Consider the following 18,185-nt stretch of genomic DNA (forward strand, 5'->3'; position numbering starts at 1 on the left):
ATGGCTTTTCTCAGTCATCTTCAATGCAGACTAAACGTTCCCCATCCTCTTAACTTTTCTTCCTAAATCATATTTTTCAAATTTTGGATTATTTTTGCTTCTGGTCTGTGAACTCTCCCCAAACTATGGCCCTCTCAAATCAAGCATCTCTTATACAGGAAAACCTTATCATGTTTCTTCTGAAATTCTCTCTATGAGGAGTCAGAGTAGGCAGGAGGTTAAAGCCCCTAAACCAGAAGGATTTCCCAAAGATCTATGCTGACACCTGAGATTGGTTGGAGGCCAGGGCCATGTGGGCAGATGCAATGTACCTCCACATTGCTCATGAGTTTCCCTGGAACCCCACTCTATGGATGACTAATGCCATTGTCCCTACATCACCCCATGAAAGGGGTTTTTCCTCACAGTGCACAGGGGGGAAGCATACAATGATAGTGTCACAGAAGTACACTTTAAAAGGGAGCAGGGCTAGTGCATCTGTGATTGTCAGCTGATCTCAGTTGAGCTTTCAAAGAGGGCACCTGGGCTTACACAGAGAGAGAAAGACTTGGTGAGGGGAAGCCAGGGTGAGTCAGGCTGAGAGCCATTCATTAGAGGGGGAGAGAGAGTGGACAGGGGGCTCTCACTGCCTTCTCTTTGGGAACAGGGAGCCCTGTAGAGCTAGGACCGCCAAAGTCCCCTAGGAGGGGAGGCAGTCACACCCTGAGAAATAAAGGCGTAAAACCTCCTGGGAGTTGTAGCCCAAGGTAGGGTGGCCAAATGTCCCTATTTTATAGGGACAGTCCTGGTTTTTGGGTCTTGTTCTTATATGGCTTGTATTACCCCGCACCCTCTGTCCCGATTGTTCACACTTGCTGTCTGGTCACCCTAGTCCAAGGTGAGTTGAGGCACTGTGCTTTTGCTGATCTGCCCTGCATGTGGACAGATACACTGCCTGGAAGAGAGACTGTGGGTGTGGCAGTGAGTCTTTAGCAAGCTGGGGAGAAGCCCCTCCTTGTTACGAACAGTTAATATTCACTCAGTGGGGGAGATGATTGATGCAAGCAAGTAACCTTGATTCTGGCCCACTCGCAATGCTCTCAAGGGAAGGGGCCTTAGCGACAGCACTCTCCCCATTTCAATGCCTCCTGACTGGGGATCCATAGAAGCGGAGGGAACAGTTTGGGCTTATGTGTCTTTTCTAATCTGTAACACTCAAGGTCTGAAACCTATCCAGAGCTAAGCAGAGCAAAAATATTATTTCCTATGTGAACCACTTGACACTGGTTTTCACTGCATCATATATGATTGATTTTACCCGATTTCTGAAGAACATGCTGTTTCTGACCATCCAAAACTCTGGAGTGTTTGCATTCCCTTCCAGATTTGCATCACCTGCAGATTTGATAGGATTATTCTTCACCCTCCTTCCACCTGCCTTTATGAAATGTACTCTACAGAAATGGCTGCAAGTGTCTACAGCGCATCTACTTTTGCAGTAGTTTCAACATATTCAGATTTCCCTGTTTCCCCATGAGAATGTAAAGTGGAACTGTATCAAATTCATTAATAAAGCACGATATCCTAAACCCATCACATTTCCTTTATCCATTAAGCTTGTTATCCTATCAAAGCGATTAAGCTGGTTTGGCATGATTTGTTTTTGACAAATCCATATTGCCTCTTACTATTCATCTTATTTTCCTCTAGGTAATTGCAAATCAACTCTTTTATCAATCTTTAACAATTTACCAGGTTCTGAAGTTAGACTTACTGCTCTGTAAATCTTCTGGGTCTTATTTCTCAGCCATCTAAAAACAGGCATCATGTTTGCCATGTTCCACTCCTCTGGGACCTCACTCATCCTCCATGTAGCCTGCACATAAAATTGCCAGTGGTTCTGCTACTACTTCAGCCAGCCATTTTGAGTACTTCAGCCTTGGTGATTTCAGTCTCGTTCTTCTGCCTTATGACCTCATCCTTTCCTTGTTAATTATTATTGCATTAAGCATCCTATCACAATCATCCTTTTAGGGAAGATTGAAGCAAAGCAGCAATTAAGCATTTCAGCCTTCTGATCTGTTGGGTGGTCCCTTGGCAGTCAGTGGCAGATCCAGGAACAGAACACAGATCTGAGTCACAGTCACAGCGCTCAAACCCTAGGCCACACTGCTTCTCTCCCAGCAGAACATCTGTTTGTGCCTTTGCATTTCTGCCTTTGCCCATACCCCATGTCTCACTCTTATTACTATTGAGAGACAAGGTGAGCAAAGTAATACCTTTTACTGAACCAACTTCTGTGGGTGATAGAGACACAAGCTTTTAAACCACATAGAGCTCTTCCTCCTGGGACTCTCATGGCTACAACACTCTTTTTAGTATCATCATTTTATTACTATTATCCTCTCAGATTTTCATCCATTTTTTTCCTGTATTTTTTTCTTTTTTCATGTAAATATTACTACAGTCCTGTGATGTAACCAGACCTCAATTCAGAAAGTCCTTGGGCACAGGGCCAGCCTTAGGGAAAATGGCACCCTGAGTGAACTTGCATTTTGGTGCTCCTAGCTCCCATGGGTGCGGTACACCCCCCCATAGCGCCTGGCACCCATGGGCTCCCCACCCTCCCTTGACCCCTAACCCCTGCACTATGTCCTCTTCACCTAATCCCTGCACCCCCTTCACTCCTACACCTTGCACCTCCCTCCTACGCCCCTTCATTCTAACCCCTTCCCCCTCCTGTGCCCCAACTCCTGCACCCCAACCCTTTCACTCCCCTCCTGCACCCTAACCCCTGCACTGTGCCCTCTTCACCCCCACTACTGCTTCCCCTCCTGTGCCCCTAACCTCTGCATCCCCCTCCTGCACCCACATGGGAAAACTGACTTGGATGCAGACAGAGCAGCTGGCATTGCTGCTTGCTCCCACCACCCCCGGACTGCTGTGACCCTGTCAACTTCAGACCCGTACTTTTCCTATCTGTAAAGTGGAGAAACCAAAGAAACCAAACTATGACAAATTCCACAGGAAAGAAATATTGTCAGTATTTCTTTTATTTTCCACATTACAAATACCATTTTTTAAAAATATATCTATGAGACTGGTACACCAATAAGAAGCAACAGAAATGTATCCTTATGACTGAAGGACATACTTCCTGTAAAAGTATCTCAAAATGAAGGATTGTAAAATGTCAAGGCAGGTGTGTGTTTTTTCAAAGGGATCCATAATACTTAGTTCTTCTATTAGCACTTTTCTGTCCCTGATTTTCAAGGTACTTTACAAAGAAGGGTGAAGAAAAGTTGATTTGTGGTTAGGGAAAGTAAATGATATTAGCTCTGACAATGTGCCTATTTTAGAGTGCAAAATAAATTGCAAAATGCCTTGAATTTTGATTGGTGTAACATGTCATAGTACTGTGTACTGTCACATTCAGTACAAGGGCCCCAGTCTCCTTTGCTAGCAATAACACAGATAGGGCAGTGGAGGAACTGCAAATTCCAGCTCATGGAGTTTTTTTCACTGTTCTGTGGCAGTGGTGAAGAATTCCACCCTCTCCACTGCTTGTGCATGGAGAATTTGTGTCCACAATGCCACCTGAACCCTGCAAAGCAGCCCTTACTGCTTGCCTCCCCACACTGCAGAACTCCTGCCGGAGATATGCTGTCTGGAGTTTCTCTGGCATCATCTGGAACCCAATTTGGTGAAGGAAATGCACCAAACTACAGATGGAGGAGAAGTGTAAGTAGTTCACAGTCTAGTGTAAATTGAAACATTTTGCTCCCAAGACCTGTTATGTGTGTGTAGGATTCATTGTAGACCAGCCAGAACTACTTTCCCATCCCTACCCTCTCCTGACTGACAGAAGCCAAACTTTGTGGAGCCTTTCTGGAAGAGATAACTTCCCCACACCATGTCCCCTAAACAGGAGTATGCTCTGTGCATATACCCAAAGGGCAGTATGGGAACCTAAGCTGGGATTTGTCTGTATTTTTGACGTACCCAGAACCTGTAAGTAACTTAAGCACCATTTTGTATGTGCTCAAAGAAAGCGCAGCCAAAATGAGCATAGACTAATTCTAAGGTTATTGAATTATATTAAACAAAGGAAAAGAACCACCACATTGTAATGTTAGCCAAGAGACCTGAGAGAGCTCTGTGCTGGTTAGTGTTCTGATACAAAGATGATGGGCATGTTATAGATCAAGCCTGCCAGAAATGCACGTATGTGGTCGAGGCACATATAGAATTACAAAATAGCCAATACATACACACAAAGTAAAACTGTGAGCATCAGAATAAATAAATTAGTCTGATTTTGCCATGGCAGACACAAATTACTCATTTCCTGGACCTCTTAAAAGAAGTATTCACAGCAAATAAGAGATTCAACAGAACAGCAATGCACATTATTCACAAGTATGTCAGGATATTGAGACAGGTTTGACTATTACTGCAGCTTTAGTGCCTCAACAACTTACAGGTGTTCAGGAAAGATATGCATCCTTAATAATGCCTGGGGCTAGTCAATTCAGTGTTCTCTACAAGTGTTACATAAACCAACAGGTGTCATACGAATGTAGCCAGTTATAACCTCTCTTCACTGAATAACTTCTGACACTGTTTTGGAGTGTACACTGATTCTATAGTCACTTTAAGCAGCGACAACAGTGAGGTATATTTTGATAATGACAATATGCAATCTCTCTTTTCACCAATGCCGATGAATCCCCTACACCATAACAGAAAAAAGACCATGGAGAGAAAGTCCGGTTTTTAAGAAAACCCACATTTAAGGTATTTAGGCATGAGTACTCTCTAATACAAAGAAATTATTTCTGAACTACAAAAGAAACACAATTTATGCGAACCACATTCACATCTGGAATGGAAAAACTGATAAATTTAAGCCGGATATAAAGAGGCCATCTTTCTCTATTTTTTCCTTATTAGAATATAGCTCAGAGCCTAGAAGGCTGGTCCAGACTAGCACATGAATTGAGAGAAATAATACTGTTAAATCAAATTTCATCCTTGGGGAACTTCCTTCTAGGAGTCTGGACCACAGTTACTTAAGAAAAAATTCCTCTGTCCTGCTGGATAAGACTCCAAGAGGTAGGGTATGGAGCTGTTCAAAATAGAACCTGTTTGGTCTTCCTTAACATGCTATCTGCCATTTCAGTTTCACCTTTGTTTATTTAGGTAAGTCACAGTAGTGGTGGTGCCCAATCATATTCACACATCCTCCTCCTGACTTTTATCTATTTATTTATTTAATAGGCAGCAGGTTTTAAACAAATATAAGGAAGTACTTCTTCACACAATGCACAGTCAATCTGTGGAACTCATCACCAGTGGATGTTGTGAAGGTCAAAAGTATAACTGAAACAAAGAATTACATAAGTTCATGGGGGATAGATCCATTAATGGCTATTAGCCACGGTGGTCAGAGAAGCAACCCCATACTCTGGGTGTCCCTAATCCTCTGCCTTCCAGAAGCTGGGACTGGATGACAGGGGATGGATCACTCAATAATTTTCCTATTCAGTTCATTTTCTTTGACACATCTGACACTGGCCACTGTTGGATACTGGGCTAGATGGACCACTGGTCCGAACCAGTGTGGCCGTTCTTATGTTGTGTTGTTTAAATATGCCAGTCACATTGTCCATATGCACATGTATGTAAATAAATAAGAACAATACTATGTTCCACTGACCACTGTAACTAAAACTAAAACAAACCTCATCTCTCCACTGTCAGCTCTAAGCAAACAGACACCCACCCCCCATTCAGGCCAAAGACCCAATAAGCAGATGGGCTTCACACTGTGCCCTGAAGCTCAGAAACTTGACTCCTGTCAGACCAATGGGAAAAGTGGGTTCTGCAACCGTTCACTGAAAACACTGCCCCCAGGACCCAAATAGCCAAATTAAGTGCTATGAGCTTTTGCCCATCGGCTGGCCCCCAATGTCTCTAAGGTAGTTACCACTCAAATCATTTAGGGCTTTCAAGATCAAAATCAACATTTCAGACTGTAGCTGGAAGCAAAGAAGAAGCCAGTGTAGTCTTTAGCACACAAGCACCATGTGCACCATTCAGTCAGCACTTCTAAGTAAACGGGCCATTGCATTCTGCACCAGGTCTGTGGCTTCTAAGTGGTTTTAGCCCCAAGTAATTAAATCTGGAGGTAACTCAACCATGGATACGTGTTTCAAGGTCAGCTTCAGATACAAGTTCTCTCCATTCTTACAACAAGCTGCCTCCCACAGGGACATCACATGCAGGTTGAACACAAAAGGTGTTAGGATGGGTCCCTGAAGATCTGTGCAAAAGACAGCCCTTGGGGAGAAAGGAAAAATCATAAACAGACACCATCTGAAATCTCTCTGAAAGGCAGGAATACATGCAGTTTTGTCTCCCTCTCCCCACTAGGGTCTGCAGTAGAGTCAACAAAGTTATATTGTCAATTATATGAGAGGTTGCCGACAGACATAGCTGATTTTTTTGCTCTATCACTAGGAAGAGATAATCTGCAAATGAGCCTGGTGAAGCCCCTACACCTGAACCAGCCAAATCATAGAGTCATAGAAATGTAAGTCTGGAAGAGACCTTGAGAAGTCATCAAGTCCAGCTCCTTGCACTGCGGCAGCACGAAGTAAACCTAGACCATCCCTGACAGGTGTTTGTCCAACCTGTTTTTAAAAACCTCCAGTGATGGGGATTCCACAACCTCTGTTGGAAGCGTGATCCAGAGTTTAACTATCGTTATAGTTAGAAAGTTTTTCCTAATATCTAACTTAAATCTCCCTTGCTGCAGATTAAACCTGTTACTTCTTTTCCTACCTTCAGTGGATATGGAGAACAATGGATCACTAGCCTCCTTATAACAGCCCTTAATATATTTGCAGACTGTTATTAGGTTCCCCATCAGTCTTCTTTTTTCAAGACTAAACATGCCCAGTTTTTTTAACCTTTTTTTCCTTTTTGTTGCTCTGCTCTGGACTGTCTCTGTTTTATCCACATCTTTCCTAAAGAGTGGACACAATACTGTAGCTGAGGCCTCACCAGTGCTGAATAGAGTGGGATAATTACCCCTCATGTCTTACATATGGGACTCCTGTGAATACACTCCAGAATGATATTAGCTTTTTTCACAGCTGCATCACATTGTTGGTTCATATTCAATTTGTGATCCACAACAACCCCCAGATACTTTTCAGCAGTACTGTTAGCTAGCCAGTTATTCCTCATTTTGTAGTTGTGCATTTGATTTTACCTTCCTAAGTACTTTGCACTTGTCTTTACTGAATTTCATCTTGTTGAATTCAGACCAATTCTCCAATTTGTCAAGGTCATTTTGAATTATAATCCTCTCCTCCAAAGTGCTTGCAACCCCTCCCAGCTTGGTGTCATCTGCAAACTTTATAAGCGTACTCTCCTTTTTGTTATCCAAGTCATTAAATGAAAATATTGACTAGTATCAGACCCAGAACTGACCCTTTTGGGACTCCACCAGATATGTCCTCACACTTTCACAGTGAACCATTAATAACTACTCTTTGAATATGGTCTTTCAAGCAGTTGTGCAGCCACCTTATAGTAATTTCATCTAGACCACATTTGCCTAGTTTGCTTATGGGAATATCATGTGAGGCTGTGTCAAAAGCCTGAGTAAAATCAAGATGTATTATATCTACTGTTTCCCCCACCCACTAAGCCAGTAACCCAGTTGAAAAGAATGAAGTAAGTAATGATGCCAATTTTTCCCACCTCCCACCTTCTCAACAATCCTGACCCAAAAGGACAGTTTGGTCACCATGGCCTCTCCCTTCCTCTGTTTCCTTTTTGTGGATTTGGAGGTTTAGGAATGTTCACCAAACTGTCTCTAAGTACCAAGCCAAAGAATCTTGCTGTTCCATGGGATTAACCTGCAGATCCATTTGGCCTGGAAAGGATAGGACCCTCTGAAAACAAGAACTGCCACATCCTCTCCAAAGGGGGAAAATTGTCTGAGCTTTGGAGGAGTCATATTTATTATCTAGATAGTCTTAAACAGGGGAAGTGCCCTTTGTCTCCACAGTGGTTGAAGAGAGAAAAATCTATTGGAATTGTTACTCCAGAGAACTAAAATGGTAATGGAGCTACAACGCAGGGTCCTACATAGTCTCTGGACTGTTTATATATCCTAGAAAGATATTTACAGCAGTGCAAAAAACAGCTTTTAGGCTTTGACCATTGCTCATGAAATAGCTACTGATTTTTCATTATGCTCATTTTACTTCATGCATGTTTGAACTTTACTAAACATCTTATTTTTCCATTAAGTAATTCAAGAGAAGGAATTCTAAATCGCTGAGTACACAGAAAACATCTTAGCAGGCTTGCAACTTAAATCTAAAAATGGTTCTGACACAAAGAGTGCCTGATCCTAGAAAAGGTTCGAAGACTGACTGACTTGATCAGATTAATCATGTTAGTTTTGAAAAAGGTAAAACCTTTACAAGTACTCCTTTATGATAGTACTGCTCCTTCCTAAAGATGCAAGGAAGCCATGGAGGTTCCATTCAAACATACAGAAGGAGAGGAGATTGCAGTAACTCAGAAATCTGATGGCTTAAACTCAGAGGAAAAGCCCTTCCCCTTATCATTATTATGTTCATATGGCTCCATCAGAGATGTATACTTAAAGCAGTTTTAGCTATTTGGTAATCTGTTGACCAAGAGATTCTAACCTCAGATTAATGATAAATGGAGAAGGGGAAGCAAATTTACAACCTCTTCTCCATGAGCAGGAGAATGTATCTACATTTTAACATCCAAAGATGGTTTAGAAATAAGATTAATAGTCTGACTGGTGTTAAATGGACATTAGACAAAATGACCCCACCACTTTAGGCTATACAGGTGTCCCAAGGCTTATAAATCTCTAAGCCATTCTACCCAAGATTCAGTCTGTGCCATAGTGGATTGTTGTGCACTGCAATAAAGCTTCTCTGGGGAGTAAGCAGGTTGCAATCTCTAGGTCAGTTTGACGTGATTAAATGCAAAATATCCCTTTATCCCCAGTGGTAGGCAATTATTTATCAATTCTGGTCTGCTCTTCTGACAACACATCACCAACATCACCAAATAGAATACAGCAGGAGGAATCAAAAACACCAGGAGCAAGCTAAAGAATACATGTTTGTACCCACTAGAGAGACATACTGTCATCTTATGCAAAGTGTTATTGGATTTGTCATGGTCATGTTCCACCTGTTAGAAGTGACAGATATAACCCTATCGTCAATATTAGCATGAGGGGAATACTGAAACAATGCAATGAGAATTATAAGACATCTAATTTGTCAGATTCCTAGAGCCCCAACCTGGATAAACTTCCTACTTTTCCAGCAGCATGTGTTCTTAAAAGTCAGCGTCAGTTTTGCAGCAACAGATGTAGACATCTGTAACCAAGGCCATCTTAAGGTGAAATATGTTGTGCAATGTAAATAAAGTAATTTTAAAGAACTGATTCTTGCAGCTTCAGTTACTCTTAACAGATTCACTATACAATCGTGTGTTTTATTAAACTTGTTTTCTGTAGATTACATAGTAATCAAAATAACTTAAGACAGATCTACTTCTATTACTGCTTCAACATTTAATCCCAGCATGGATTCCTATGTACTGCATGCACTCAAACAACATTTGGTACAATATGATGATGTAGAGAAGACAGTGCGATCAATTTATATTCTGTACACTACTTAATGTATCTTCTGGAATGATACTATAAATCACACCTACTGTTTTGATTTTTCTTGGGATCACTGCACATATTGCTACAAGAAGTTGATGAAACTATCAGACATAAAGCACAGTCCAAGCTCAGAGCAGCCAAGAAGAGACTGCACTTTCTACTCCAATGTCCAAAATACAAGGAAATACATGAAAGAAATCTCAAATTGTAAGTAATCATAAAAGTCATTTAAGCAAAAAGGAGTAATGAAAACTGTATCTAACTCTGGAAGAAAGGAAAGACAGCAGAGATGGCTTCACACGATGTAGCAATCTGCCAGTGGATCAGGAATGGCCATTGCTGAAACAGGAAATAAATCCTAAACACGTTTACCCATATCCTGGATGGATATTACCCAACTCTGATAGATACCTGAAGGCTCAGTCTCTTTTATGCACTCTAGTAACACTTGTATGGTTAATCATGCCAATAAAGTCTCGTGGAATTTAATTGTTACGAACAAGCAACAGACTTCAATGGAGTTGAAGGTGAGAGTACAGTATGTTATGCTTTGTAAAACAACACAAGAATCATTGTACACGACTCCAATGTAAAGATTTTGGATTTAAGACTAAAGTGTTTTTCTGCGGCACTCTGAATACTTTAAACACATACTACATCTAATAGTAAAATTGCTCCTATCTGCACAGTACACTATATAATCCAGGTACAGAACATACGTTTTGTTAAAAATCTTTTCCTTCTTCCACAGTAACTGTCAAACATTTACATTAAAACTGTAGCCACTGTATCATTTTAAGGGTCTAGATTTTTACAGATGTTAAAAAGGAGGACTTTGATTTGCAGGGGAATCTCAGCCAGAAATATTGCTGACTGAGTAGGTGTTAGGACTTAATCAATACAAAAGAAAGCCTGCTTCTGGAGTCACGCACAGAGGACTGTGCACTCAAAATTGAATGCTTATAAGGCAGGTTAAAGTTTTCACATAATTTAAGATATGAGCACAGCTTTTTGACGCTGATTACAAAAGGTCAGTTTACAGTGTCATGTTTCATTCTTCTAAAGATGAGGAGAAAATATTTTTATGAGAGGGAGACAGACAGATTGAGCACCTGCTCCAAATCTCTGTTTAAGTTACTGTATTGCATGGAGTGCATATGCACGAATGTATACACTGACTCAGTAACAGAGATATGCAGACTTCCAAAGCTATGATGTGCTACCTGCTTTTCTCTCAGATTTTCTGTTCTCTTTTGAAAGCCAGAAGATTTGGGTGCAGAAAATCCTTTCCCAGTTCGCATGTATGTACTGATAAAAGTGCTTTCCTTTTCCCCTTCACTTTCTGCCCCCATCACTACACACTCTTTTTTGGTCCAGTGTAATTTGTTTTCCTTTCCTTCAGTTCCTCAGCTGACACAGTATCACTGTGGAACAGTAGCATAGTTAGGAAAAAAAGAAATGGGTAAACTAACCTAAACTAAACTTCATATTCCTCAAATGAGAAGTAGATAATCTCCATTTACCTGAGTTTCCTCTCAACTATACAACTGCCCTGGGGCACAGGATTTTACCAGCATCAGTCTTCTTATTTCTTAACATGGGGCTGAAAAATTCACTTGTCCAGAGATAAATCTATATGATGTGAGTACCATAACCTGTGAGCACCATAATCTTCTGCAGCAAGAAAACTGTCACTAAAAAAGAGGGAAGTTCTCAGCCCTCATAGTTACAAAGGTGACATTCCAAATGGAAATGGAGTTTAAAACAGTGTAGTGCTGTCTTCCAAAGAGCTGGTCTACATACAAGTGATAAAATCCTGGCCAATGAAATCAGTGGGAGTTTTGTTGTTGACTAAAACGGGGCAAGGGATTTCACCCAAATTCACACTAGTTTAGCACAAGGTGTGTTTTAGTTAAACTGGTACAAGACTATGTGTTGATGCTCTTAAAACAGTTTAATACAGGTTTATATTGGTTTAGCTTGCATTGGAAAATGAATACGTCCAAAGCAAATTTAACCACTTTTAAACCAATATAAATGTGTCCAGACAAAGGTTTGCACCAGTTTAACTAAATCAGTTTTAAGACAGCTACACTGTGATGAAGAGGACATTGTGAAAAGAAATGGGAAGGAAAGAAATAGATTAATTTGCCATACAAACATGGATTTTCATTAACAGCAAAGGTAGTCATTTTGTTGAGCTATTGGAGATTTAGTCAAATATTTTTGCAGGAATGGTAAAGAGATCTGTGCATGAAACACTGGAAAATTTCAGTCACAACATCCAGTTACAAATTTATAGCAAAAAGACACAAAACAAGCTAGCAGTACTGCATCAGTTTAAATAATTCAGGAAGATTTAAATTTAACAAAATTATTGTTTTATAATCAGGAGCTAAAGCACTTTTTCCAGAAACTAAAATGATTAAAATGTAACAGGAAAAAAATATCCCAACCAACTACGTTCAGTGGATGGATTTGAGTTATTGTGAATCATTCAATGGGACTCATCTAAAGAGAACATCATGCTGGAACCTCAAAAAAGGTGAGACGTGTTTTCAATATTTTTCATGAAAAGTTGTCGTCAATTTTTGACAAAAACAGAAATTTATTTTCCGAGCATTTCCAAAATTTTGGCCATCTATAATTGTATTATTTATTTGTATTGCCTCAGTCATGGACCGAGACTCCATTCTGCTAGGTGCTAAACAAAAAGACAGCTCACTTTTATTGTATGAACAAAATGGAACTTTGCGAGAGAAACAGTTAATACTCAGACACTGTCTCATTGGACACCATACAATGTGAAACTCCGTTTTCAGTTCTGATTCTGCTTGCTCTTCTCCATGTGAATAGAAGCCACTCAGAATTGCAGTAAAAGATGTCACTGTGCATTACAAAAACCATACAGCACTCTATTCCATGTCTCAGCCATTTCATTTAAGTATTTGACTATGGAAATAACTTAAGGACCCAATCCTGTAATGACATCCATAGCACCATATTCCATTAAAGTCAATGCAGAAACAGTCCTAAAGCATGCTGAAACAGGAAAATAGCCTGCACCCTTTAGGATATTATATATTTGACAATGGATCATAAACAAGTAGAACATTTTATTAAATTATTTAAAAAGCATTATTTTCAATTGGTGATGAAGGCACAGTGTTTTTTCATCATATCGAAGAATAAAGAAAATGTAACCTTGATTTGGCCATGGCATGCATTTCTTGAGAAATGTGAAGCCCTGTGATCTTCCAGAAAAATAGTAGGGAAATATAACAGATAGTAATTGCATTTCCACAGATTTTGTTTACACCATCCTATGGAATTCTACAACAAGGTATAATCCTCTTAAATTCTATAGGCTGTATAAATCATTTACCCAGAAGCATAATGGGTTTTCCCAATTAATTATATGAGAGGTTTTCCTCCTTTCATGCTGACCATGCTGCCAGAGGGTTTCAGGCACTTTTGTATCAAAGCATTCTTTCTATATTGTGAATAAAGTTTACAAACACAGCGTACCTCGAAAACTGCTCCTGCAATCCACGCATTTGAGCTCTGCTACGCTCCGACTCCAACGTCACCTCCCGTAATCTTTTTTCACTCTCAAGTCTCAAATGTCTTTCTTCCTCCAACTCATGTATCAGCTTCTCGCGCTGAAAAATATATCACCAGAGGTTATATATTAGTTGTATGTGTCCACATTTGAAAAATAAAGGTGCTTCCTTTTGAAGATAAAGATAGCAAAACTTATGAAATGCCATAAGAAAAATGTCAAGTGTGTTTGATTCTGATATGTAATCAAATCAATACGACAATTAGAATAATATAAATTAGAGATGGAAAAGACCTAACACAGTAAGTTATCTAGTCCATTCCCCTTCTAGTAAAGGGATATTCCCTATAATATGATTTCTAAGTTCCTACTTGTGTGTTAAACTTCCCAAGCAATATGAACTTTTACTTTTCCACTGTTCCACATTCCATATCCAATATCCTACACTGAATGCACATCCACACACAAAAGGATAAAAGAAAAAAAATGTCTAATTTTTCCACTTGTTCTGTGTGTTCAGTTTGTTAATGCAAATTACTATAGAGACAGCAGATTTTAGGATTTGGTAGGGTCACAAATCTGTATAAGACTGCTGTAAAGTATCCCTATCTGAGCTGCTCTACTTTGGCTCACAGACTCATTGAAATCAACAAAACAGGCCTTTAAAATTAAAAGTCTCTCTCCTCCTCCTCCATTTGAAGCCCTCACCTTTACATCAATGCAGCAAAGTTTATTTTATTTTTATAAAATACAATAATAAGAATCTAGCTTTAAAAATCCAGGTACCCAGCCAAAAAGAAAGAGAGAGAAGTTTCAGAAATTTAATAAGAACACCCTCCCCTATAAAGACATATTTAGGTAAAGAGTTTTGGAAACACAGACTAAAAACAGAGCACCTCCAGCATACTGTACCTACTGTACATGTCAATTATGACATGCTAATTCTTGTTTCAGAGTAACAGCCGGGTTAGTCTGTATTCGCAAAAAGAAAAGGAGGACTTGTGGCACCTTACAGACTAACCAATTTATTTGAGCATGAGCTTTCGTGAGCTACAGGTGCCACAAGTCCTCCTTTTCTTTATGCTAATTCTTATAAGCCTCTTAACCTCAGCTCCAAAAATTAGTGAATTCAAAAGCCTATTTCAAACAAAAGGTTACACATGACTTGCAAAAAAAAAAAAAAAAAAAACACAAGCAGCAGCTTCAAAACCCACTGTTTGAACCATAAAATACATACGCTATCCATGAGATCCTACAAACACAGAAATTAAATTCTAATTGTATTTGATTATACTACAAGCATCTAAATGAGACAGCATCAAACAGGTCAATAAGAAACTGAACAACTGATCAATGTTCTACTAGACAGAGAAAGAGCTCAGGCATCAGTTGACTATGAAAAGGCTAAAGCATCATAAAATTACATTACGTACACCATTTATATATTTTGAAAATCACTGTAAACATGATGTGGTGCAATTTGTGGCCTGTCAAAGATTTTGATGTAGGTCTGCTACTGACCTAATTTTTTTGACATACCTGCAAAAAATGTATCAAGAAATTATACATATGGTTTCGTTACAAAATAACAAAGGTTTCTTACTGTTAAGTCATTAAACAGAGGAGATTATTTATACAAGTCTCACAGCTATAAATCTTACTGGATAATAATTTATAATAGCAATAACCAAGGGACCAAAAATATGAGCATTACCAAGTGGATAAGGGATCTTAAAGACAGTGATAAATAAGCAGATGCCACAAAGGAAGGCTGGCAAGGAATTAAATGAAATATCTATATACTTGTGGGAAAATATGGGGAATTGTAGAGAGAATACAGAACTTCTGTCTAGCTAGCTATACCTAGTATCTCAAAGATGGAAATTTTCAAAATAGGAAATAAATTATTGGAAAATAAATTATTGTTCTAATTAAATTATCCAATTAATATTCTGCCACAGACCCCAGTTCTCCAAGATGCTGAATGGTACCATACTCTCATCTGACTCCATTGGGAGTTGAGAGTGCCCAACATCTGGTAGAAGGTGCTCAGCACCTCACACTACAAGAATCCTGAATATAGGAGAACATGGAGGAGTAATTCACGCTTAAAAATACTGAGTGGGATTTTCAAAAGTGCTCGGTATTTGCCTAACTGTTCTTGTTGAAGTCAATGGGGAAATGTCCAATGATTCCAATAGGAGAAGAGCTTGGCCAATGCTGAATTCTTTTGACGATAGCCTGAATTATAGATGTAGATCCCTTGCCATATGGGGGGCTTAAGAGAGGCAACTCCAGGAGCCAGAAGGCAGCTGTGAAAATGAAATGAAAGAGAAATGTCTGGCTGCTTAATCTGCATGCTTAAGACCCAAATACCCAGTGGGGGCTCATCCAGAGAAAAGGAGAAATTATTGGGTGAAGAGCTGAACTGTCATGCCCGTACAAGGCAAGCACATTCAACCCAAGCAAGCACATGGTTCAGGCAAAGTTAAGGGAGTTAACTCCAGCAGAATGGGGTGCATTTCATGTATTGCATGCAGAGTAATACTGTAACATAAAAGAATTCCATGTTTCTAAAATTAAACTGGTTCTTTATTAGGAAAACTATTTACAGAAATACTGCAACTGCAGCTAGAATTCCAGCCGTGTGTACACCTACTGACTATCTGGTCCCTTCTCCAAACTCTTCCCCCCTGAAATCTGTGCTCCTCCCTCCAAGTTCCAAGCAGCATCTTTCCTTTTAACAATTTTATTGTGTATCATGTGCAAGCATTTGCTGACTTGGTGGGGCCAGAGGTGACTAGTATATAGCTTACCACAGAGACATGGCCTTTGCCACCAACCGTAGTCCTGGTGTGCTATTCCTCTAACAAGTCTCCCACTTCTTGTTTGTGTTATCACTGTTGGTGTGGGACTTGCTTCCTCTCCATTGCTGCCTTCATTCTGATGGGTGGCATCCTGTTGTCCCTGTGTTGTCCATATACCTTGTTTCTTCTGACTTCTACATCAGGACAGCTGAGGCCCTTTCTGAGTCTTTCTGGTCTTGACCTTGGTCCTGTTTGTCTGGGTGTACCAGCTGTCTGCTGCTACTCTGCAGTGGGTCTTCGGTTTTGTCTTCACTGCTGTCCTGAGTACATAGCCACATCACGTGACCTGTGACCCACTGCAATTTGCACTGCTGCTTTTGCAATTGCTTTATGTGGCTATTTGAAGGTTGGAGTCAGACCTGATCACCTCTGTACAGTGGACTCAGGTCTTGACTCCACTGTAGGAGCAAGTTGTAAGCTTATCGTGGCATTCTCCTAACTGCATCTGTGTCTTGTCCATTATTCCTTTGTATGTCTCCACAGTCTGCTGCAACAGACTACCCCTCACGGGAAGCAGTCTTGGTTCTCTGGCCCCATACCCATCAGTCCCTGTGCTAGGCTTATACCTAGTCCCTAAAAGGGTGTATCGCGATGGTCCAACATTGTCAGCAATTTCTGTCTGTTAAGTCAGTCTGTTCAGTCTCTTGGCTAACTTTACTACTGACTCTGCCTTCCCATTGCTTTTTGGTTACCCAGAGGAAGATATCTTGTGTTAAAATTCCAATTTGATGCTGAATCATTCTAATTCTGATGCAGAGTACTGTGGCTCATTGTCTAAGTATAGCATGTTGGGTATGCCATATCTTACCAAATGCACCATCAGTTTCCAGATCACAGTTCTTGCCTGAGTGTCCTCCATACAGTCCTTCTCCCAGAAAATGGAGTAGTAACTTAATGTAACCATGTATTTCCTGCTACTAACAGTGAATAGATCTGCAATCCAGCCTTTTTCCAGGGTCAGGTTCAGATTTCATGATGCAGTAGAGTCTCCTTCTGTGGTTGATCCCTGCACTCTTTTCTCCCCTCGCCCTGTTCCATGTCACTCTCAACTGGGCATTTATGCCTACCCTACATGTTGTCACAGAGTCCCCAGGCGATGCTCTGGAACTGCTCCCCATGAAGCCAGTCAGGACTCTGGGGCAGTTGCCTTCCTGTGAGCAGCCTCTCTTCAGGACACACAGCTCACACAGCTTCCACCTTCCTGGGTCTGACCTCGGAGCATTCAGCATCCTCTGCCCCTCTGTGCGCTTCCCACAGCGAGTCAGTCCAGGCGGGGCTCCTGGGGAAGCCAGAGGGTCCTGCATCCCAACTTCGCAGTCAGACGTGACTCTCAGCCAGCCAGTAAAACAGAGGTTTATTAGACGACAGGAACATGGTCTAAAACAGAGCTTGCAGTGCAGAGAACAGGACCCCTCAGCTGGGTCCATTTTGGGGGGGCAGTGAGCCAGACAACCACGTCTGCACTTCACTCCATGTCCCAGCCAACCCCAAACTGAAACTCCCTCCAGCCCCGCCTCCTCTGGGCTTTGTCCCTTTCCCCGGGCCAGGAGGTCACCTGATTCCTTTGTTCTCCAACCCTTCAGCTCTCACCTTGCAGGGGGGAAGGGCCCAGGCCATCAGTTGCCAGGAAACAGGATGTCAGCCATTCCTTATGTCCGGACCCCTGCACACACCTGCCCTCTAAGGCTCTGCAATGACCATACACTCTTATCCCACCCCCTAGATACTTATGAACTGCATAGGGGAAACTGAGGCACCCCCACACTATTCAGAGGAAACATTAAGAACAGCCCCACCTCGTCAAACATGTATACACCCTTTACTAGAGGGGCCACTGAACATCAGGCACCCAGGCACACAGGTGAGTGTTGCCTGCTCCTGAGCAACCCAGAAAGGAAAGGGGGGCTACGAACAGGTACACTCCCTGGTTCATATCATGCACACTTCTATCCCCAGGTGTGAAGTGTGTATCCATCTCATGATGTCAATTTTTAAATCTGCTCAGATTACTGCTCAGTTCCTTTTAAACAAA

General features: G+C 40.9%; 1 protein-coding gene across 1 annotated transcript in view; it reads right to left on the bottom strand.

Annotated features, from left to right (window-relative positions):
• The window catches only part of NCKAP5 (NCK associated protein 5), a 568,803-nt gene that overhangs the window by 276,010 nt on the left and 274,608 nt on the right, over positions 1-18,185 (bottom strand). The window contains exon 6 of the mRNA XM_084643960.1: positions 13,253-13,386. Within this exon, the coding sequence (XP_084500086.1) occupies positions 13,253-13,386 (134 nt within the window). The remainder of the gene's footprint in view (positions 1-13,252; positions 13,387-18,185) is intronic.

The sequence above is a fragment of the Lepidochelys olivacea genome (genome assembly GCF_965140295.1).
Source record: "Lepidochelys olivacea isolate rLepOli2 genome assembly, chromosome: 11".
Taxonomy (NCBI): domain Eukaryota; kingdom Metazoa; phylum Chordata; order Testudines; family Cheloniidae; genus Lepidochelys; species Lepidochelys olivacea.